Genomic DNA, 22,112 nt, shown 5'->3' with positions numbered 1-22,112 from the left:
CGTCCAAGATCCATACAATTTACAGTCCACAGGCAGCTGTGGTTGGTGAACCTAGAGCGCTTACTTCGGGTTCACGATGTAGTGCTAATGCGCTATTTTGACCTTTCGCTTTTATACTTTACTTTTTAAAAACAGTTAGAGGCTGCCCGGAGCACACCTATACTTTGTGGAGATGGCCACCAGAGTTTAGTGGTAGGCAAGGTGAAGTAAATACTGTGAGGTAGCTTAGAACTCTGATGGCCAGCTGTGAAATGGCAGAAGCGTCGGGGGAACGCAGGTGGGGAAAACCTTGGGGAAACACCCCTTGACTGGGGTCAGTGAGGTCACGGCCAGGTAAAAGACACACCCTTGGGCAGGGCCATATGCCAGAGTAAACGTGGAGGGTTGGTGCACACTGCAACAGAAGTGCAGACAAGCCAAATTAAGGAAAACAACTGGACTAAAAGTAGTCTCTGAAAAACCGTTTTTTCGGTACAAAACTCCGGGGTGGCTGTGGGATGGCCACAATGTCATGTGCCCCAAACAGCCTCCAAATACAGCAAACTTGCAGGAAATAGCTCGTGGAGACACCCCCTAGGAAAACCACTACCACCATTCTACATTACTTTCCACAGTACGTGGCCTGCCCCTAACCAGCTGATCAGTTGGTGGACATGAGACTTATATTGGGCAGTCTGGATCTTCACTGCTGTTCCAAAAGCCAATTCCAAATACTGTGCAAGAGCCATGGGGATGGTTGCCAGTGGTGTAGTGGACCCAGGGGTCACAGGGACGCAGCACTGGCACTTTTTGATTAGCAGGAAAACTGCCCCCCCCCCGAGTTCCCTGTTCCCTCTGAGCTTAGCTGTGACCCTCACAGTGGCTATGCAGGGAATGGATTTTCACAGAAATAATACAGTGTTCCCTGTTGTAATGCAAAGTATTTTGGGAGCGGCTTGGTCTTGTGTCTCAGTCTGGAGGCCTAATCCACTCAGGGCCCTGTCAGAACAGATTCTGGGGTTACCAAGATGAAACAATACCACTTGTGTAAAAGAATGGCATACAGTTTATTGAATATACAGCTGTAATATTGATGCAGATATAGAGCCTCTCTACATGAGGTCTTTTATCCTGCAGTTGAGATTGGTTACTCATGGAAGTTTGTGGGTCCTTTACATGATGTTGTCAAGCTCTAGGGCCTCTCCTGTGCTTTCTGAACTTTATCCCGTTTTTTTTTTTTTTTAAGATCACGGACAATGAGCTATTTAATTAACACAAGTTGAATTTCTCAGTGAAAAGATGAAGTGGTGCTATAACACAGCGCCATCTAGTGGCTGTATAATGAAATAGATAGAGCTTGCAGATAAAGGAACTCCCGGGGGGGGGGGAACAGAAGTGCATGAAAAGGGCTGATCTTAATCCTGTAATGAATACAGAAGCAGAAGCCCCAGTAAAGTTGCATGATAAAAAGCCTGCTGTGGAGAAGCCCATAAAGAATAAATGCAACAGAACACTTACACACACACCTGCACTGGAGATCACAATCCCCTCAATGGGTGTTGCATTGATTCCCTGGATGCAATGTGATGCCGTTCCAAGGGCCCACAGTCTCTGGGCAGGCGGGTGCCCTTCCTACTCCCAAAGTGAGAGCAAAGAGCAAATCCTGCTGGATTTTATAGGGGTCTCTCCTCAGTTCCACAGCCTGTCATGAGAAACACAGGCTGGGAAACAAATCCCTCCCCTCAGGAGAAGGAGGACCTCACCTCCAGTTTCTCACAGGAGAGTGAAACAACTTGCTTATCTCAAAGATAAGGTCATGCAGCTGTGAGATCTCATTCCCTAATACCATTATGCTGTGTGCAAGAAGAAAACTCTTTTAGCATGGCCACAGTGAAATGCCCAATGTGCAGGGCCATGCAGGTCTGTGTGTGCTACAGACAGCATGTAGGACTCTGTGCTGGTTCACACCTGACTGCCATTTTTCTGGTATCAAACTCAGTAGCTCAGAGCCATTAGTTTTGCAAAAATCTGCTGCTGGTGAAGATGAAAACTGCTAGAACTGGTTTGTTGATGTGGATCTGCACAGCTGCCTGCATGTTTGGACTCTCCTTGGGGGGTGTGGCTCAGTCATGATGACACATTTATCACTACACATTTATCACTACACCACCGATGCTTACAGACATCTTCTTCCTTTTTTCTGTTCTAGACAGTCGTTCCCAAAGACGGAATTTCCCGAACGGTAAGGAGGAAACATAGGACACTTCAGCCAGTGTGTAATTTCTACACTGATAGGTCCTAGGGTTCATCTGCCTGAACATCGCACCAGTGCTTACTTTGAGAACAGAGAGGTGCCGGGGCAATCCCGAATGTGTGTGGGCCTCTTGTGGTTCCTGAACCATCATGGAAGGGCACTGCTGTCAGAATCTAGTGAGGTTGCAAACAGCACGCCGCATCGGCAATTTCCCTTGTGCAAAACCCAGTGAATGTGGGAACTGAGCAAAGGTACAGTAGCTTCCATTGGGTTGTATCCAAAGTTAGTCCTACTTAAAGTAGACCCATTAAAGTGAATGGAACTTAAGTTAGACCAGCGCATTCATTCCAAGGGGATTGCGCAGGAGAATTCTACAGTGGATGGTGCTCAAAATCTTTTTAAAGAAGGTCTAGTGAGAATATCTCCATCAGAACCCCTTCTTAAAAGCTCCACCCACCCGCCTTCTGCCTTACGTCAGATGTAAGTTCTGGAAGAAGAACCCCAACATCTGAACATATAAACCCAGTTGCGCAGGTGTCCCTGTCGTGTGGCGCCCCTACATGGGACCAGTCGTTTGGGTGCTCTTTGCAGCCAACTGCACTCAATGTGTGGATGTCAGACGAAGGAGATGTAAGGTTGCAGGCAAAGCTGAAAGAGTGCCTTCACTCCTGCTTTGATATGAAAATGACCTGCACACAAGTAGCAAATCCAGTACATAAGTACATTCCAGTCTGCCTGTTAGTCCAGAGGGATCAGGTCCATTCATATTGGGATTTGCAGTGGTGTAGTGGAGGCAGGGCTCACAGGGTTGAAGCACCGAGACCTTTTCCTTAGTGGGGATTATGTCATCTGCTCTGCCCCTCCGCCCCGCTTTCATGTTCCCACTGAGCTGCAATCCCCACAGTAGCTGTGGGGCTATGCATTTGCCCAGCAACAATATATTTTTGTGAGTAATCCTGATTGTTGTAATAAAAAATATTTGGGGGCAGCTGGGTCTTGAAGAGGCCATGAAGACCCACCTGGTCTACAAAAGATCTGCTCCTGGTGGAGATGAAAAGTGCCAGAACTGGTTTGCTGATATGGATCAATACAGCTGCCTGAATTTATGGATGCTCTTGGGGGTGTGGCTACGGGGGGACTGGCACCTGCCCTTCAAAATTTGCCGCAACACCACTGGGAAAGTGTCGAGATCAAATTCCTCAAGCAGTCGTACGTTCAACTAGCTTCAGGTGTCCCTCCGTGTCAACTTTGTCATGTCTTCAGATGGCCATTGTTTTTTTCGCCATGGCTGTTTTTGGACCGATACCTGGTTTAAATATTTCAGTCTGCAGTCACCAAGACCGTCGGCTGCCTTTTTGGGTTGCTACTTGTCCAACTCCAGGATGACACCATCGGCCAAACACTGAAGAAATGACGGTGGTCGTCAATACGCAGAGACAATAGGAAGGAACGATTGGTATTAGTTTTGAATCTCTCTCTTTCTCCTTCCCCCTCTCCTCGTTCATCCCTCAGGATTGTGAAACTTGACATCTCTTTAAATGAACTCGAAGAGCTTCCGCCCGGAGCGCTTTTCCCTTTCGAGAACCTCGCAGAGTTAGATGCCTCACTTAATGCTTTAGGCACGTGAGTGTGACTTGATGGATGGGATTGTGTGTGTGTGTGTGTGTGTGTGTGGGAAATTAAAGGCCTGTAACGAGAGAGGAGATTCTCCGTCTTGCCCTGGAGCAAGAGCCATCATGAGCACAGCATAACATTTGGAGATTTATTCTCTTTGCTGGTATCTCATAGAAAATCATCTTGTACTGAGTCAGTCCCTTGGCCAGTCTAGGCAAATATTTCCTGCTCAGCCTTGCAGTGGCTCTCCAAGGTGTCAAGATGAGGCCCTACTCCCTCAGATCCTTTTAACTAGCAATGCCAGGGATTGAACCTGGAGTTTTGTACACACTAGGTTTGAGCCAAAATGCCCCCCCCCCCATTTCACTGGCGGGGGAGTTGAAATGGGGGGGATTTTGGCCATTTTGCCAAAAAGGGACCTTATTTTTAGCGGTGACAACTGTGGCACTTCCCTTAGTAGCTAGTTGCCTCCATTTTCCACCAAAAAACGCACACCCTTGTAACTGTGCTACGAGGTGATGTAGCCTCATTCTGAGGGGACTCATGTTGTGGGGCGGAGGGGGAAATGGTGGCCTCCAGCCACTGAGAGCAGTGCCACGACCATGCAACAGATGAAGGCAAAAAAGAAAAGAGTTGGGGGGGCGGCGCTGTTTCAAAACACTTGTCTCTCCCCCCTCACTGCTGATTTATTTTTATTCATTACATTTCTATACCGCCCATTAGCCGAAACTCTCTGGGAGGTTTATAAGACTAAGCTTAAAACCACAAAATACAATAACATTGTGAAACATAATATAAAAACATACATTTAAAACAGAATAAAACCAAAGTAGCAACCAAGAGAAAAGCCAGCAGTACAGCAAAGGTCTAAAACTGCACTAATGGCACAATCCTATGCAAGTTTAGACAGAAAAAAAGTCCTACAGCTCCCATGCAGGCTGGGGAATGCTGGGAGTTGTAGGACTTTTTTCTGTCTAAACATGCATAGGATTGCGCCCTAACATCATTTTTAAAACTGAAGGGCTGAAAAGCCTGGGAAAATAAAAAGGACATCACCTGGTGATGAAAAGACTACAGTGTAGGCACCAGGTGAGCCTCTCTGGGGTGGTCATTCCACAGTGCGGCTGCCACCACTGAAAAGGCCCTCTCCTTAGTAGCCACCCACCTCAGCTCATTCGGTGGGGGTACCTGGAGATAGAGAGAGAGAGAGAGAGAAGGATATGATCCTTCAGGTAACCTGGCCCCAAGCCATTTAGGGCTTTGTAAGTTAATACCAGTACTTTGAGTTGGGCCCGGAAATGGACTGACAACCAGTGCAGATTGTAATGCACTAGCGTAATATGATCACATTGTCCAATCCTCAATAACAATCTTGTTGCCCCTTTTTGGACCAGCTGAAGTTTCTGGACAGTTTTCAACTCCCATAATTCCCAGACAGCATGGCCATTGGCAGTGGTAGCTGGGAATTATGGGAATTGCAGTCCAACGCATCTGGAGGGTACTGGAAAGGCTGATAGTGATCATGTGCTTTACCATCAGGCGAGGCCCCTTCCTCCAAAACGTACTGTAATGAGATTTGGAGTTGCTCGTGATGATCCCTTCCAACGATGAGATTCTTGACTTCAGGATTTCTGTCAGCAGAGTGATTAGTATGGGTTGGCCTGGCAACCAAAGACTGTTGATCGCTAGGAATCATCAGGTGGCATGCCTCACTGGGAACTAAGATGGACCAAGGTGTCATAGGTAGTGGGCAGAGATGACTTATCCTTATTCTGCTGCTATGAGTATTAATTAACCTGTTAGTGTGTGTAAATACATTTCCAGCTGCACTGGCTGCCAGTCCATTTCCGGGACCAATTCAAAGTGCTGGTATTAACGGCTTGGGGCCAGGTTATCTGAAGGATCACCCCCCTCCCACATGTGCCTGCCCGGACCCTAAGATCATCCTCAGCAGCCCTTCTCCATGAGCCCCTGCCAAAGGAAGTGGCTACCACCAGGAAGGGGGCCTTTTCTGCTGTGACACCCCGGCTGTGGAATGAGCTCCCTAGAGAGGTTCGCCTACATTGTACTCCTTCCAGCGCCAGGTGAAGACCTTTTTATTCTCCCAGTATTTTAGCATTTTAACTTCCTAGTCTTTTAGCCTTGGTGTTCTAAATCTGTATTTTAAATCTCTGCATCGCTGCTAGGTTTTATTCTGGTTGTATTGTTATATTGTGGTTTTAACGCTTTCATATTTCATATTGTTTTATCCTGGCTTTTTGGTTTTAATTTTTGTGAACCACTCAGATTGCTTTGGCTATTGGGCAGTATAGAAATGAAATGAAATAAACAAACAAACAAATAAATAAAGGCCACAAAACCCTGGATAAAATGCTCTCACACTTAGAATAAGATCTGGGTATGATGACACTAGCTAGCCTCCAAGGGATCCTGAGAAAAGTGGGTGGAGGGAGGCAGAGCTGGGACCCTAATGAAGCCATAAGTCCTGGTGAAGCAGCTTAGGCAAGGGTGTAGCTAGGGCTGGACGGGGGGGGGGGGGGAAGAAATGTTAGTTGTGTGACTTAGTTATGTGTATTACCAGTGGAGGCTTGCAGCTCCAAGGTCAGTGGGGCGGTAGATCCATTCCGGGTTGCAGTCAGAACCAGTCAGAACTCTAAAGGAGCTCTCCAAGGTGCAAAGCTTTCCACATTACTTTAGCTATCTGAAGCCCCCCCCCCCAAGACTTAGTAAGTGAAGGGTCTAAAATTATCTTGCTCACCACCAGCACACAAGCTGAAGAAAGCTGCCTTTAACTTATGCCCCCTTCCCTTGGGAAGGCAATGGATCTGCAGAGGAAAACTGTTACCCCACCATTACAGCATTTTCAAGGCACACGTGCACAGAACCAGCCTTTTTTTTTTTTTACATCAATTGCAATTCTGTGCCTCTTTCCATTAAAAAGACAGCACATGACCATGTTGGTTTTTGGTTTATGTAAACCAGGGTATGTTCGTAAGCTACGGCTTGTTGTCGGCACACGACTCTGGTTTTTGCAGGGGAGCGGCAAGCCCGAGGTCCTGGTTCGGATGTCGTGCTCAACTGGTTTGTTTAGCCATTTCTCCTGGCAGGAGGAATGGAGACGCAGGCACTAGCACGCTGCCTGACTCACAGCATTCCAGAATTTTAATGAATTCTGGCTTACCATGATGTCCAAACATTGTGTGGAGAGGCAATTCAAAAATAAATGAAATAAACATTCTAAGCTAGTGGAAAGTTAACATATCTATCTGATATAGGGAAAGGAGAATAAAATATCTTGGCAACTTAGACATCATCATTATCATCATCATTAAATTCTTTATGCATGTTAGGCCAACAATGAGCTGTGTTAGCTATGGATGGATCAATACAATAACGTTTTAGGATAAGATATTTGAGTGTGGACAATTCATTGCCTTGGGGCGCAATCCTATGTATGTTTAGACAGAAAACAGTCTGACAATTCCCAGCTTTCCTCAGCTAGCATGTCTGGCTGGGGAGTGCTGGGATTTGTAGGACTTTTTTCTGTTCAAGCCTTTAGGCAATGAAGATATATGATCTGATATAGAAGACATCTATTGGTTGTATTTCTTTCTTGATGTGCTTCATTTCTAATAAATATTTAATTAAAAAAAAAAAAACATTTTGGATGTTTGAATGCAAGTAAACAACAGTGTATTCACCCAGGAGGTGGGGGACATGACCCTTTCCCTATCTTCAGGTTATCAGCAGCATGTTTAATACACGTTTGTTTGTTTTCAACCTGGGATCACAGTGTGGGCGGCCCTGGGGTTCTGCCCAGCCTTGTGGTACTTGACCTTAGTTATAACCGACTCAGAGAGACGAAGGAGCTGGGAAACTTCCCCCACCTGTCCATCCTGCACATGTCTCACAACCAACTGAGGACTCTCACTGACATCCCTCTCCTGAATAACCTCAAGCAACTTCATTTGTCTTCCAACAAGGTACTTTCTTCTGTGTGCTGGGGATTTCCAAATAGGGTGGCTACAGGGAGGAGGGTGTAGAGCAGGGATGGGCAACACATGGCCCATGGGCCACATGTGGTGCCCCCCCCGCCTTTTTTGCAACCCCCCCCACTGCCCTCCCTCTGCCACCACCAACTTTGTCACTGAAATTTGGGGTCACGGCAGCGAAAAGGGGTTTGTTTTTCCTTGAGTAAAGGAAAATAAGTTGGGGATTTGCTGCCAAAAGACAGCGGTGCCCCACCACTCAGCTTCAGCTGCAAATTTGGCAGGGGGGTGCTTCCAGCTGGGTTCCATGTGGGGAAATTGCCCCCCGAAAGTCACCTGGTGTAGAGCACGGGTCAGGAATCGGCAGCCTATAGGCCGGATCCAGCCTGTGGAGCCTTCAGTTCTGGCCTGCAGCCTCAATGGGAAGTTTTGTTTTCAAGCCTTATTGCCGCATGGGGAGAGGAACCCGTCAAGATCGCGGTGTGGGGGAAGGGGATTATTAACCCTTCTTTCCTCTTTTGCTTTTTTGGCATGCTGTCATTTTTTAAAGTTGCGGTCTCTGGAAGGTGTGCAGAACCTCCCTCAGCTCTGCGAGCTCTACATGCGGAAGAACCGCATTTCCATCCTGCTGCCGCTCGCATCTTCACTGTCGCTCAGCGTCCTAGGTGCACCCTACAATGACATTGGTGGCCTGCCAGAGGCTCTGCATGTGCTCAGAGGGCTCTGTAGGCTGAAGCATCTCACACTCAAGGTAAGGCGCGAGCCTATCGTAAAATGTTGACCAAGAAGTGGATAAAGCACTGCTTTCTCATTTGGCTGGAGCTTGTGATGTAGTGGCAATGGAGTTGGTTGTTGTTTATTCGGTCAGTCGCTTCCGACTCTTCGTGACTTCGTGGACCAGCCCACGCCAGAGCTTCCTGTCGGCCGTCGCCACCCCCAGCTCCCCCAAGGTCGAGTCCGTCACCTCCAGAATATCATCCATCCACCTTGCCCTTGGTCGGCCCCTCTTCCTTTGGCCTCCCACTTTCCCTAGCATCAGCATCTTCTCCAGGGTGTCCTGTCTTCTACCTTATCCAAGGTGTCAGTGGCTATCCTTTGACATCCACTTCAGTTTTCCTCCTCTAAACAACATACGATTCCATTCCCTCTTCATAACAACAATCAGTCAGTTTTCCATGGCCTCTGAGCATGCTCAGTCATAACTGGGCTTCTTTCTTCATGTTCCACCCCCTGCTACTTTAAGGGTCCCCTCCCCTAATGATTTTTTGTACTTCTGTAAACCTTGCATTTTCTCCAAACCTGCTGATACCTCCCTCTTGCTTGTGGATGGCGCAGTTTTGGCTTACAAAAGGAATAGCACGCACCTCTGAACATCAGAAATAGAAGGAATTATGGAGTTGGTGGTGTGTGGCGTTTCCATTTAGCTATCATGCCTATTAGCCACTGATAGCTAATCCTGTTTTAAAGACCACTGAACCAGTGGTCTTCACCACATCTTGAGGCAGTGAGTTCCAGAAGTTAATTATGCACTGTATGTGGAAATGCTTTCCTGACATTTCAGGTAGCTGTGGGTACAGGGGCGGAACCAAGAGTGGGGGGTGGGGGAAGAAGTGATGGAAGGAAAAGGGAGAGGGATATTTCCTAGATACCATATTGAGAAGATGGTTTGAGGCTTAACTCCCCACTCCCCTTTTTCTCTTCAAAATTTCCCCCTCCATTGGGGCATACAATGCACCTGTTCGCTTCTGGTTCTGCTGGGGTGAAGGCTTAGTGTCATTTAGGCACTGGTGAGCCCTGGGTTGCAAGGTTCACCCATGGATTGGGTTTTTCAGAAGGTCAGATTTCAGGAATAAAACTGAGTGGTGCTGGGGCTGGGAAACCAGGCCGCCTTGTCTGTATGTTGCTCCAACAAGCAGCAGATTGTGAATGAGCCTTAAGTAGGGGTTTGACTGCCCTCCGGCTGGTTAGCCCTGCTGCCTCCACAAAGACTAAAGCCTTTTCTCTTAAAGAGGGCCCAGTCTGCTTTAGAAATCTCAGGCTGCGATGACGTGAAAGTGGCTGTGGCATGCTGCTGTCTTCATGACTGGAGTCCTCAGTTCAAGGACGGCAATGTGACCTCCTCTCGATGCAGGGGGGCAGATCCCTGAGATCTTCTTGGAGAACTGGGTTCTGAGGAAGGGGAAGCCTCATGATGCCTTTCTGTACCAGAGTCCTCTTCCTGAACAGTTAACTCGGGAGCTTCTTCTTGGAGGACAAAAGTTGGAGATCCTCTGAGGATGAAGGTTCAGGTTTCTGGCCCATGACAGCACCACAGTTACAAATCATAACTGCCATGGCTTCTGTTTCCCTCTTTTATTCTCTGCCCGACCTCCTCAAAGGACAACCCGGTGGCCCGAGACAACCGCTACACCACTGCCATCAAGGAATCCACCTCTGTGGAGATCCTGGATGGCATGTTTCTCCGGGATCCGTCAAGACTCTCCATGCTCCCTGTGCGCATATGGCCCTTCCTCCAGGGATCGGCATCCAACTCAACCAACACAGCCCGAGCCAAAGAGGACCTGACAGAGGTGGCCAGGAGGGTCTTCAGTGAAAGACTGCAGCAGAAGAAAGAGAATGTGGGGAGCGCTGTGCATCACTTTCATTCTAGAATATTGTAAGGCATTTCATTTCTTTCCCCCTCAGGGTGGGTTCTTGCACACAAGGCCTATCAGCTTCTGTATATAAGGGAGTATATTGGTGGCTGGCCTGGCTTTCCTCTGGGGTTAGAGGCTCCCGATCTAAACCTGTTCAGGCCCATAGAAAGAGACAAAGAGAGAGATGTGCAAGCAGAGAAAAGGAAGTCCTTCTCCACACAGCGCATCGTTAAACTGTGGAACTCGCTACCACAGGATGTAGTGATGGCCACCAATTTGGATGGCTTTAAAAGGGGTTAGCAAAATTCCTGGAGGAGAAGGCTATCAATGGCTACTAGTCCTGATGGTTACATGCTACCTCCAGTATCAGAGGCAGAGAGCCTGTGTACGCCAGTTGCTGAGGAACATGGGTGGGAGGGTGCTGTTGCACTCATGTCCTGCTTGTGGGTTCCTGGTCAACAGCTGGTTGGCCACTGTGTGAACAGAATGCTGGACTAGAGGGACCCTTGGTCTGATCCAGCAGGGCTCTTTTTCTGTCCTTCTGTCCTTAGAGGTTCCTGACAGGCAGAAAAATACATTGTTCAGAGGGTTTAGTGTAGGGGTGCTGAACCTCTTTCAACCTGAGGGCTGGATTCCATTTTGGAGAAGCTCTCGGGGGCCGCATTGCAGTGGTGGGTGGGAAAGGGGTGGGCCGAAAAAATCCAGCGTATTTTAGCTTGAAGCTCTTCCGGCCAGTAACTCGGCCTTTGGAGAGGCATTTCATCCTTTTAGAATGGCGGGAAAACTGCACAAAAACAGTGTGGTTGGGGCAAAGGGGCTGGGGCCAGTGGAGGAGGGACTTTGCCCCCCGGTGGGCCTGATTTGGCCCCCAGGCATGAGATTCTATGCCCCTGGTTTACTGAGTGAACTGAGAACCAAGGGGCGACATCAGAGGGTTTTGACCTTTGATTGACACTCAGGAAACAGAGATCTGATTCTCTTCCCTTGTAGAGACTTGCTGGGGGGGGGGGGTACAGTGGGGGCTTTCCTACTTTCCTACTTAGACTTCATTATAGGCAGAGAACTAAGGAGTGAACATTGTAGCTCGAAACTCATCATATTTTACACCCTGGCAGAGAGCCGCTATTAGACTGACATCTCACCTTTGCTCCGTGCAGCAGAGGTCAACAAGAGGCACAGCCTCAGGCGTAATTTGTTTTATTTTTTTGCATGGATAGAAAAATGAGCCTTCCTTTCTGGAGAACTCTGTTCTTCTCAGGGGACCCCCCTCCAAGAAGCTCACATTACAGAAAATTGTGCGCATGCACATCCTGCAATGTTGAACTGATCTTCTGGATGCCCATTGTGATGCATCATGAATGGAAATGTTTCCACTCCGAAAAACACATGAGCTGCTGTTAAAGCCAATTTCAATCATTTCACTGGGGACCAGTTTGCTCAAGTCCTTTTAGTTAAGCAATAGTTATTATTATGGTGGTGGTGGTTGTTATTTTCATTTCTACACTGCCCAGTAGCTGACTCTCTCTGGGTGGTTCACAAAAAATACACATCACAATACAAGATAATAAAAACATAATGTAAAACCTCTAACTTACACAATTTAAAACAATGTAAACAGGTAAAAAATTTACAAGAAGATACTGGGCCTGATAGAAACAACTGACATAAATGCCCCATCAAATGCCTGGGAGCAGATGACAGTCTTAACCTGGTGCCAAAAACATGACACTGTTGGAGCCAGGCGGACCACAGGGTGGAAAGCATTCAACGACAAGGGGGTCACCACTTAGAAGGCCCTCTCCCTTCTTGCCACCTTCCAGGCCCCCTGGGAGGAGACCCTTGGAGGAAGGCCTCTGATGTTGAACCTAGTGTCCAAGTAGGTTCAAGTTCTTTGGGATTTAAAGAATATGCCAAAATTATATTAATCCTGGTGCATGCTCTCTACCTTTGGGTATGGGGCAGTCTATCCCTCTGGATCTACAGTACATCACCTCTCTTTCCATCCAGTCCCTTTCCTTCCCTTTGCTCCCCTCCCCATCTTCCTCTTGGCCTTGGGCCATCACTCCTTCCCCCAGACTTGCCTGTTTAGCTTCTGGAAGACTTTTCATCAATGGTGTTGCAGCTGGTCTGACACCTGATATTGTTGTCCCATCCATCCATTAGTCAGGCTGGCTGTTTTTGCACAATGAAAAGAGCTTGGCACCCAAACTAGGAAAGGCAAAAAAGCCATGGGTATTGAGTCTTTTAAAAGATGCAAGGGAAAAGAGGAAAAATCATTTCTCTCTCACAGGTAGGGAGAGCCGGAGAGCTACCTCCCCATCACCCATCTTTTGTCTTTGGGTCAGCAGTTACTATTCTTTAACATTTATAAGACATCTACAATTTTCTAAGCACTGTACAGATACTCAAAGACAAGACTACCCCTTCCTGGAGACCTGGGCCCTGAGGAGGTAGAACGGAGTCCTCTCCCTAAGCAGCTAACTCCGGAGCTCTTCTTATGGGGATGAGTGGTCCATATCCTCTGAGGGCGAGGGGTTGGGGTCTTAGGGCAATATCCAACCGTGTCGTTCCGTTAGTGCAAGTGATATTGTGCTAGCGGAAATTAGGTTCTGAACTACGCACAAGAGAAGAATCCAACTAAAGCGATATTTGTGTAAGTCGTTGTGCATTATGCTTGTGCAACCTGTTGTGCGACCTGTTGCGCATGACTCTTGCACAACCTGTTATGCATTCTGCTTGTTACAATAGCTGGGATTGTTTAGCTTGGAAAAAGGGGGTAAGGGGAGACATGATAGAGGTCTACAAAATGATGCATGGTGTGGAGAATGTGGATAGGGAGACATTTTTCTCCCTCTCTCAAAATACTGGAACTCGGGGTCATCCCATGAAGCTGATTGGTGGGATACTGGTGGCCACCAATTTGGATGGCTTTAAAAGGGGGTTGGACAAAGTCCTGGAGGAAAAGGAATACTAGTCTTGATGGCTATGTGCTGCCTCCAGTACCAGAGGCAGTGAGCCTATGTACACCAGTTGCTGGGGAACATGGGTGGGAGGGTGCTGTTGTGCTCGTGCCCTGCCTGTGGGTTCCTGGTAATGGGCAACCACTTATGCAATGGCAGGATTCAATGGAACTGTGCTAGCACCATTTGAGTTTGTGGAATGACATTGTTGGATGCCACCCCTGGTCTGTGGCAGCCTTGAGGCTGTGAGGGATCTGTCTCTGAGGTCCTTCCTTCTGTCTCTTAGGGAAATGCAGGAAGAGTTGACAGAATATGAAGAAAACCTCAGACTGGAAATGGAGGGGTGTATAAGGTAAGGGAAGTTGTTGCATGCTAGGAAAAAGCAAAGCTATAGCTCAGCAGTAGAGCACGAGATTGCATGAAGAATTGGGGATGTCACGAGTGCAGTTTGGGGTTCGGGAATTCGTTGAGGAACCGCCGCCCGCAACCCCCAAACTGCGCCCGCCGAGGCACTGTCCTTGTTCGCCCCCTGCTCGTGCCCGCTCACACTCCAAAGTACGCACCGCAAACCTGTTCGGTGAGCGCCGCCATTTTCGCGCCTTGGCTTTCTAGGAAAAACAGGAAGTTTAAAAAATGCACATATTCAAATATGCGCAGTTTGGAGCTAGGAAAGCTAAATAAGTGCAATATTAGAAGTATAATTCCTCTAATATTGCACTTATTTAGCTTTCCCAGCTCCAAACTGTGCATATTTGAATATGTGCATTTTTTTTAACTTCCTATTTTTCCTAGAAAGCAAAGGTGTGAAAATGGCAGTGCTCACTGAATGGGTTCGCGGTGAGTGCTGGGGAATTCACTGAAATCGTGGGTGGCTCGAGCACAGGTTCGGGAGGGAAGCGAGCAGGGACGCTGCTTCAGCAAGTGCACGGAGAACCGAACTAGGGTGAGTTCTTACATCCCTGTGCAGAATGTCCCAGGTTCGGACCTCAGTGTCTTTGCTTAAAGCAGCTTTCCCCAACCCAGTACCTTCCAGATGTGTTGGTCTACAACCCCCAGCATTCTGGTTGGGGGATGCTGGGAGTTGTAATCCAACAAATTTGGAGGGCACCCAGGTTGGGAAAGGCTGCCATGTAGAAGCATGCGGATTGTGCTTCTGTGGAGGTGTTGAGAATTCTCTTTTAGGGATCCCTGGATGGGGTGGAGAACCAGGACAGTGAAACCAATTTAAGCAGGTAAGTTTTGAGGTGGGGTTTGACAGCACAATCACACAGGCTAATACAGAAGGAAGCAGAACCCTTTGTAACAGCACGTCAACCATTGCCTCCAGATACATACAAACGCTTCCACTGGAAGATGTTCAAAACTTGGACAATCCTGGGAAGATCTCTAAAGCCATGGACAAGTACCTGTTCACCAAATTCTGGGAAAAGTGGCAGAACGGAAGAAGGAAACCGGCCAGGCTACCCTACAAGGAGTTGACCAAGCCAGAGGAGGTATGTAAGATCTGGCAATGGTTTACCCTGCGCCAGCAGAGTGGGCACTGTGCGGGTGCTGTGCCAGTGTCTAAACAACTTGTTAGCTATCAGGTTTTCTGTAAGGAATTTCTACTGAAATGAGTGATAGCAAAATGTCTGTTTTGATTGGACTGGCATCTCTGGGGGAAAATACTTTAGGGCAGTGATGCTGAGCTGCCCTAGGGAGGGTCAGGGGAGACATGATAGGGGTCTACAAAATTATGCATGGTGTGGAGAACATGGGTAGGGAGACCTTTTTCTCCCTCTCTCAGAATACTAGAACCCAGTGGGGTCATCCCACGAAGCTGATTGGTAGGAGATTCGGGACAGATAAAAGGAAGGGCTTCTTCACAGAGCACGTAGTTGAACTATGGAATTTGCTACCACAGGATGTACTGGTGGCCACCAGTTTGGATGGCTTTAAATTCCTGGAGGAAAAGGAATACTAGCCTTGATGGCTACATGCTACCTCCAGTACCAGAGGCAGTGAGCATATGTGCACCAGTTGCTGGGGAACATGGGTGGGAGGGTGCTGTTGCACTCATGTCTTGCTCATGGGTTTCCCGTGGGCAGCTGGTTGGCCACTGTGTGAACAGAATGCTGGGCGAGATGGACACTTGGTCTGATCCAGCAGGGCCCTTCTTATGTAAACCCTTTCAGCTCAAGGCTGAATTAAGTTTCAGAGAAGCTCTGGGGGACCACATTCCAGTGATGGGTGGAGCCGAAGGCAAAAGGGAGCCAGGGCGAAGGGGGACAGGGGCAAAATGCCCAGAACACCAGCCTATTTTAGCTTAAAGCTTTTACTGCCGGTAATGGAGCCTTAGGAGAGGTGGGTCATGCTGTTTGAATGGAAAAAATGGGCAAATGCCAGGAAACCTACCAACAATTGGCAGTCAGGGGAAATGGGTTGGGACCCAGGGAAGGGGTGTGGCCTGGGGAACCCCAGAGGCCAGAGTTGGACCCCTAGGCTGGCCAGATTTGGCCTGTGGGGCTGAGCTTCAGCTCTCCTCCTTTAGGAGCACAGATCTGCTCTTCTTTCATAGGAGAGTAATGTTGCTCCCAAACCCAGGTGCTAAGCCAGGCACCAGGGTAGGGGGGAGTCTGGCCATCTTTTTCCCTCCCTTCTTTATCTACACTTATGTTATAAGTTCTTAAATTACGAGGGACCTGAGTGGACCTTGGCTATTAAAAGTGGTTGCGAAAATGTTGCTGGCTCCCAGGCTTCGGACAAACAGCGAACATCTAGCTTGCAACAACAATCAAATTCTCACACTGCATTCTCACCATTCAGATGCTCCAAACGTTCTTCTGTTGTTGTCAAGGAAAAATTATCTGAATTAGGGCTAATTTTTTTTTCAGTGGGAAGGGTCTGAGCAGGGCAAAAATATTCACCCATTCAGAGTGAGGGCAAGAAGCATCACCCTCACTTTGAACAGGCTTTGTGAAATGATCATGCAGCCAAATCTGATCAGCCATGGTCACGACGTCGCCACATATTATGCTGGGATCACTTCCCAGAAAAAAGAAGCCCAGTTTTTTTCTTTTTTTAAATGGCCCTGAAGCAGCTGCCAATTCAGCAGCAAAATGACAGCAAACATCTGCAAAAGATGTTTCGAATCCCTCAAAAACTTTCACACCAAAAATGTTCACATCCAAACATTCAGGCTCAGCTCAAGTGTGAATCCACTGTCAGGCATGGGCTCTTTCTCCATTCCCTTGAATGAAACAATACTACAATGTCATCTTCAGGGTGTACCAGACCTTCTGGGTATTAACGTGCTTCACTCTAGCCATCTTTCCCAAGGCTAACATTTCACCGATTAATCACTTTCCCTTTTTACAGTTGCTTTCAAACAGCCCCATCAAGGCACAGGTGTGTGTGGAATGCAAATACCAGCCCAGGCAAAAGGTGATGATGTTTCTCCCCCAGAACAGCATGTTGAGCGCACACAGCTATGCTAGGAATGTGCAGTGCTCCGTAGTTTGCTTTATAGTGGGGGCATGCATGGGTAGAAAGCCCCTTCTATGTAGGAGAAGGCCATGGGGTGAATTTTGCATCCCCTGGCATCTTTCATGGTAATTTTTATGGGTTCCCCCTTCAGGATATTTTCATATATGATCATATTTTTAGATATGGTTGTTTGTTCTGGGACAACAGCCTCTGTGTGCATATTGACAGGGACCCATAGATTCATTGTAAGAGGCTGCTGTGGACGGAGCAGTGATTCTGATTTCTTACTAGAGACTGGACCCAGCTTCACTCAGGCTGGAATAACCCTTAGTTTGATATAGCGAGCCTTCAAGCAAACGAGAAACACAAGACTCACCAGTGCTCAGGTAGACCTTGCTGCACAGATCAAATTCCACCAAAGCAGGAAGCCCTCCTGTGCTCCTTCCTGACCAATGGTCAGCCTGGGTGGAGTCACTCTGGAATGGCCTTCACTGAGAAGCTGCCGTGGCGTGGCTTGCCTCGTGGTGGCAGTGGTCAGCGGTTCCTGACGGTGGGCTTGCGAGTGGTCTCCCATTCAGGGGCTGATCAGGCCCAAACCTGCTTAGCTTCAGCAAGGTTTTACCTAGGGAGGTGGTGGGCTCTCCCACACTGGAGGCATTCAAGATGGAGCTGGACAGCCATCTGTCAGGGATGCTCTGTCTTGGATTCTTGCATTGAGCAGGGGGTTGGGCTCGATGGTCTTGTAGGCCCCTTCCAGCCCTACTATTCTCTGATTCTGTGAATGTGACCAGGTGACCTGTGTGACTGCTTGTTCTGCTCTCCAGAGATAGGATAGGGCTCTTCAAGTACTTGAAAGGTTGTCACAGAGAGGAATGCCAGGATCTCTTCTCGATCATCCCGGTGTGCAGGACACGGAAGAATGGGCTCAGGTGACAGGAAGCCAGATTCTGGCTGAACATCAGGAAAAACTTCCTTACTGTTAGAGCAATACGACAATGGAACCAATTACCTGGGGAGGTGGTGGGCTCTCCCACACTGGAGGCATTCAAGATGAGGCTGGACAGCCATCTGTCAGGGATGCTCTGACTTGGATTCCTGCATTGAGCAGGGGGTTGGACTCGATGGACTTATGGGTCCCTTCCAACCCTACTATTCTAGGATTCTATGACTCTTGGACCACTCCCTGGGACCTTTCTTATCCTCCCAAAGAGGAGCTATCATGGTTCCACTATTGGCTTTCCTGGCCAAGATCGCTGTCATTCCGCCAATGTACAGTGTTTGGATCCCCTTCCTCTCCCATTGTTTTTAATTTGGACACCTTTCTTCTTGGGAACTGAGCTGGAACTACTGAGCCAGAAGTTTCATGCCAAATGATCCCGCAGCTGCCTGAAGAGAATGGACGCTTTCGTTCGCTAGGCGGCACGGTCCGGATGGGAACCGATGACCCAGAGGTTAAATATTCTGCGTCTTGAGCTGTCTCTGGCGCTGTACGTGACAGCTCCTTTGAACAGCCCGAGCCTGCGGTGAGGAGCTGGCCAGGAAGAATGTGCTTGCTAATGTTGCACTGTACTAAATGTCTCTCTCTCACTAATTTATTAGCTGGCAGAGATTGGAGTGGGCTGATTGGGTTCATTGGCTCCGAACAATGTTGGCGAGGGTTCAGCTTATGAATTTGCAATCCTTCAGTCATAGGTGGCAGGCGCAGTGTAGTCATATCCTACAACAGGGGTGATGAATCTGTGCCCCTCCAGAGGCCTTGGACTCAAACTCCCATGGGGACTGGGACTGATGGGAGTTGGAGTTCAACATCTAGAGGGCCACAGGCTCCACACTTCTGACCTAAAAGTGAGCAGGAAGATCTGCAATGGTGGGGCAGTGTTGCAAGTAAGAGACTGGCTGGAAGCCTGTACCCACTTACCTGGAAGTAACCCCCACTGAACTCAATGGGACTTACTTCTGAGTAGACAAGTATAGGATTGCACTGTGGCAGTGCAATCCTTTGCATGTTTTTGTTGTTCTTTATTCGGTCAGTCGCTTCTGACTCTTCGTGACTTCATGGACCAGCCCACGCCAGGGCTTCCTGTAGGCCGTCGCCACCCCCAGCTCCCCCAAGGTTGAGTCAGTCACCTCCAGAATATCCTCCATCCACCTTGCCCTTGGTTGGCCCCTCTTCCTTTTGCCTTCCACTTTCCCTAGCATCAGCATCTTCTCCAGGGTGTCCTGTCTTCTCATTATGTGTCTAAAGTACTTCAGTTTTGCCTTTAATATCGGAAGTATATCCCACTATGTCCAGTGTGGCTTACTCCCTAGTAAGTGTGTCTTAGATTGCATCCTGAGCTCCAAACTAGGAAGTCCCTGGTCCAGATCCTGCCACAGCTGTGACTGCACTAGATTGCCTTCAGGTGGTATTGCACTCATGTCCTGTTGTGGGCTTCTCAGAGGCATCTGTTTGGCCACTGTAGGAAGCAGAATGATGGAGTACATAGGCCTTTGGTCTGATCCAGCAGGGCTCATCTTATGACAGGTGTGTACTGAATTGACACATATAACTGGACTTTCCTATCAGTTGCATTACTTTGGCTGATGAATGGCATCTTGCGTCTTTCTCAGCCCTAGTCTCGGCAAGCCTTCATCTCAGTGGTGGGTAACCTAGGCTCCTCCAGATGTTGTTGGGCTCCAACATCCTTGGCCATTGACCATGCTGGCTGGAGCTGATGGGAGCTGGAGTTGAACAGCAACTGGCAGGCTGCATGACCCCTGCTTTAGATGGAAACGATGATGAAGTCTGCAAAGAATGAGACTGCAATACAAAAAGTTCACTGCTCAGGATACTACCTTGAATTATGGGCTGGGCCCCCTCGCTCAGAGACTCTTAACTCCATTTGTAATCAGTAGGGGCTCTTTCATGTCAGCTTTGACCCACTTAACTGAAGGTTCTGGGAGCTCAATTGGGGGCCGCCTGCATGCAAAGCCCGTGTTCTGCCCATTGAGCTGTGGACTGTCCCTTGAGAGAGCAGACATATGGAGAATTCTAGTTTGCAGACAAACTATTTCTAAAGCCATCCCTAATAGCTTCCCAAGAAGAAAAGTAGCGGCAAAATAGGACGTTGTAGGGCAAAACGTCTGGAGGGCCACAAATTGCCCTCTCCTGCTTATATCCGGCAGCATCCTGTTTCCACAGGGGCTGGCAAGAGGCTTTTGGGAAGCCTGCAAGCAGGGCCTGAAGGTAATGGGCCAGCCCCATCGTTGCTCTTCTGCACAGGGTGTTCGGTGGCACATGCTGCCTCTGATTCAGGAGGTAGGGAAAAGCTGTCATCATGACTAAGGGTGTTTCTACATTAAGCAAAAAACCCGCAAAACCCCACATCCTTTCCAGAGCTTCCTGCTTTCGGTTTTTTTGTGGGATTAGGAAGTGCTTCTTTATATGGCAGCCATGTGGTTTGAACTGGGGGAGTGCCTTCCTCCCTCCCTGGCATGTGTGCAAAGGGGGGGGAGTCTTTTTTCGTAGCTCACCTGCTGCTGTACTGTTTTATCGCAGTCCCAGGAAACCTCTGACTTACTTCTGAGTAGATATAATACCACGGTATAAGTCTGCAATCCTGGGCACACTTACTTGGGAGTAAGCCCCACTGAACTTAATAGGGTGCTCTGAAACAACAGAGGATGCTGCTTCTGAGCTTGGTGGGGTGGGGGATCAGATGTGTCTCCCTTCGTTGCAGGGAGGCATTTTACCCTCTTCTCCCTCCGATTGAGCTATGCGGAGGCAGGAGATGCAATCGGCAGGTGATTCTTGCCTGTCAAATCTGCTCGAGTCTCCTTCCCTGCAACCCCACTCCCATCCTCAATGCCTTTGTCATCCTGACCGTGCCCCCAGCAACCAAAAACAAATGCCCACAGCAGGCAGACAGAGCGGTTTCTTCCACTATGGGAGAGTTTCACAGGGAGATCATGGCGCTCCTGTTCCGTGGGGCTGGGGAAATGCATTTGGGGTAAACATGAGAGAGGCTGGAGGAAATGGCGGGAGACACCCTGGAGGGTAACGGCATCATCTAAAGACCCCGCAAACTTCCATGACAGAGCCATCTCAATAGCAGGATAAAAGCTCCATGTGATGAACCCCTAAGTAGCCACTTTGAGTCTTGTCCTCCATGGATTAGTCAGTTGTCTGGCTGTTTGGCTCAGCGGGTGAAATGTTCTGCAAACCCCTCCTGAATTATGTTATCTCCTCCATGTCCTGTACTTAAAATGCCAAACCTGGATTAGAACCTCTGCTCCACCCACAAACGTCATTTGCAAGATTTGAGCTGGGCTAGCGGCATAGCCACCATTTTGACCACTCCTTCATAGAACTGGTGAAGGTTTTCCTGGTGTGAACAAGATGGCAGTCCTTCCCTTCAGACTTGTCATGCCAGTATCTTTCTCATCCGGATTTTTTGTCTGTTCCCTACAACAGGTAGTAAAAGCTGCTGCTTCTCTGTTGCTGAACCCACCGGGCTGCTTTTCCCCTACCACCTGAAGCCGCCTCCTTGGAGAACCTTGCAGAGTTCCATCAGTTTTGGGCCCCAGAATCCTGTAGCATGTATAGAGGACCAAAGGGTGCTGGGAATCACTTTGATGCTCTTCCCCATGGCTGGAGAGACACTGTGGGGCATTTTGACTGTGATGGTAGTGCATATGTTATTAAAATTATCCATTGTCTGGCACCGAAGGTGATCTCAAAGTAGAGGTTTGCAAATGGCGACACCCAGAGCCCCAGTTGCTCCCACCCACAAGTGAGATCCTCAGCCAACCCCTGCTGCAATCCACAAAATAACATGCAGCTTCTGTCACAATGGAATGGTAGGAAAAGAATACAAAATACAACTGTCAATATCATGCTGCCCTTATACAAATCTATGGTGTGACCACACTTGAGATACAGTGTACAGTTTTCCTCATGGCACCTAAAAAAAAGCTATTGTTGAGCTGGAAAAGGTGCAGAAAAGGGCAACTAAAATGATCAAGGGGCTGGAGAAACTCGCCTGCGATGAAATGTCACAACATCTGGGACTGTTTAGCTTAGAAAAAAGGGTGAGAAAAAAGGGAGACATGATAAAGGTGCACAAAAGTATGTATGGTATGTAGAAAGTGAAAAGGGAGACCTCTCTCTCTCTCTCTCTCTCTCTCTCTCTGTCTGTCTCTCATATAATACTACAACCTGATCCCATGAAGCTGT

At 48.3% G+C, this 22,112-nt stretch overlaps 1 protein-coding gene across 1 annotated transcript in view; it reads left to right on the top strand.

Moving 5' to 3' along the window:
• The window catches only part of LOC146339306 (uncharacterized), a 30,716-nt gene extending 8,951 nt beyond the window's left edge, over nt 1–21,765 (top strand). The window contains exons 3-10 of the mRNA XM_084809031.1: nt 2,189–2,221; nt 3,746–3,856; nt 7,641–7,830; nt 8,387–8,587; nt 10,215–10,492; nt 13,719–13,784; nt 14,760–14,925; nt 21,351–21,765. Coding sequence (XP_084665157.1) covers nt 2,189–2,221; nt 3,746–3,856; nt 7,641–7,830; nt 8,387–8,587; nt 10,215–10,492; nt 13,719–13,784; nt 14,760–14,925; nt 21,351–21,413 — 1,108 coding nt within the window. The 3' untranslated portion in view covers nt 21,414–21,765. The remainder of the gene's footprint in view (nt 1–2,188; nt 2,222–3,745; nt 3,857–7,640; nt 7,831–8,386; nt 8,588–10,214; nt 10,493–13,718; nt 13,785–14,759; nt 14,926–21,350) is intronic.
• Nucleotides 21,766–22,112: the final 347 nt, after the last annotated feature.

Source organism: Heloderma suspectum, chromosome 7 (assembly GCF_057233095.1).
Source record: "Heloderma suspectum isolate Gila_16-S chromosome 7, 16-S_ref, whole genome shotgun sequence".
NCBI lineage: Eukaryota > Metazoa > Chordata > Lepidosauria > Squamata > Helodermatidae > Heloderma > Heloderma suspectum.
The sequence above is the reverse complement of the archived record's forward strand: the minus strand, read 5'-3'. Positions and strand labels throughout refer to the sequence as shown.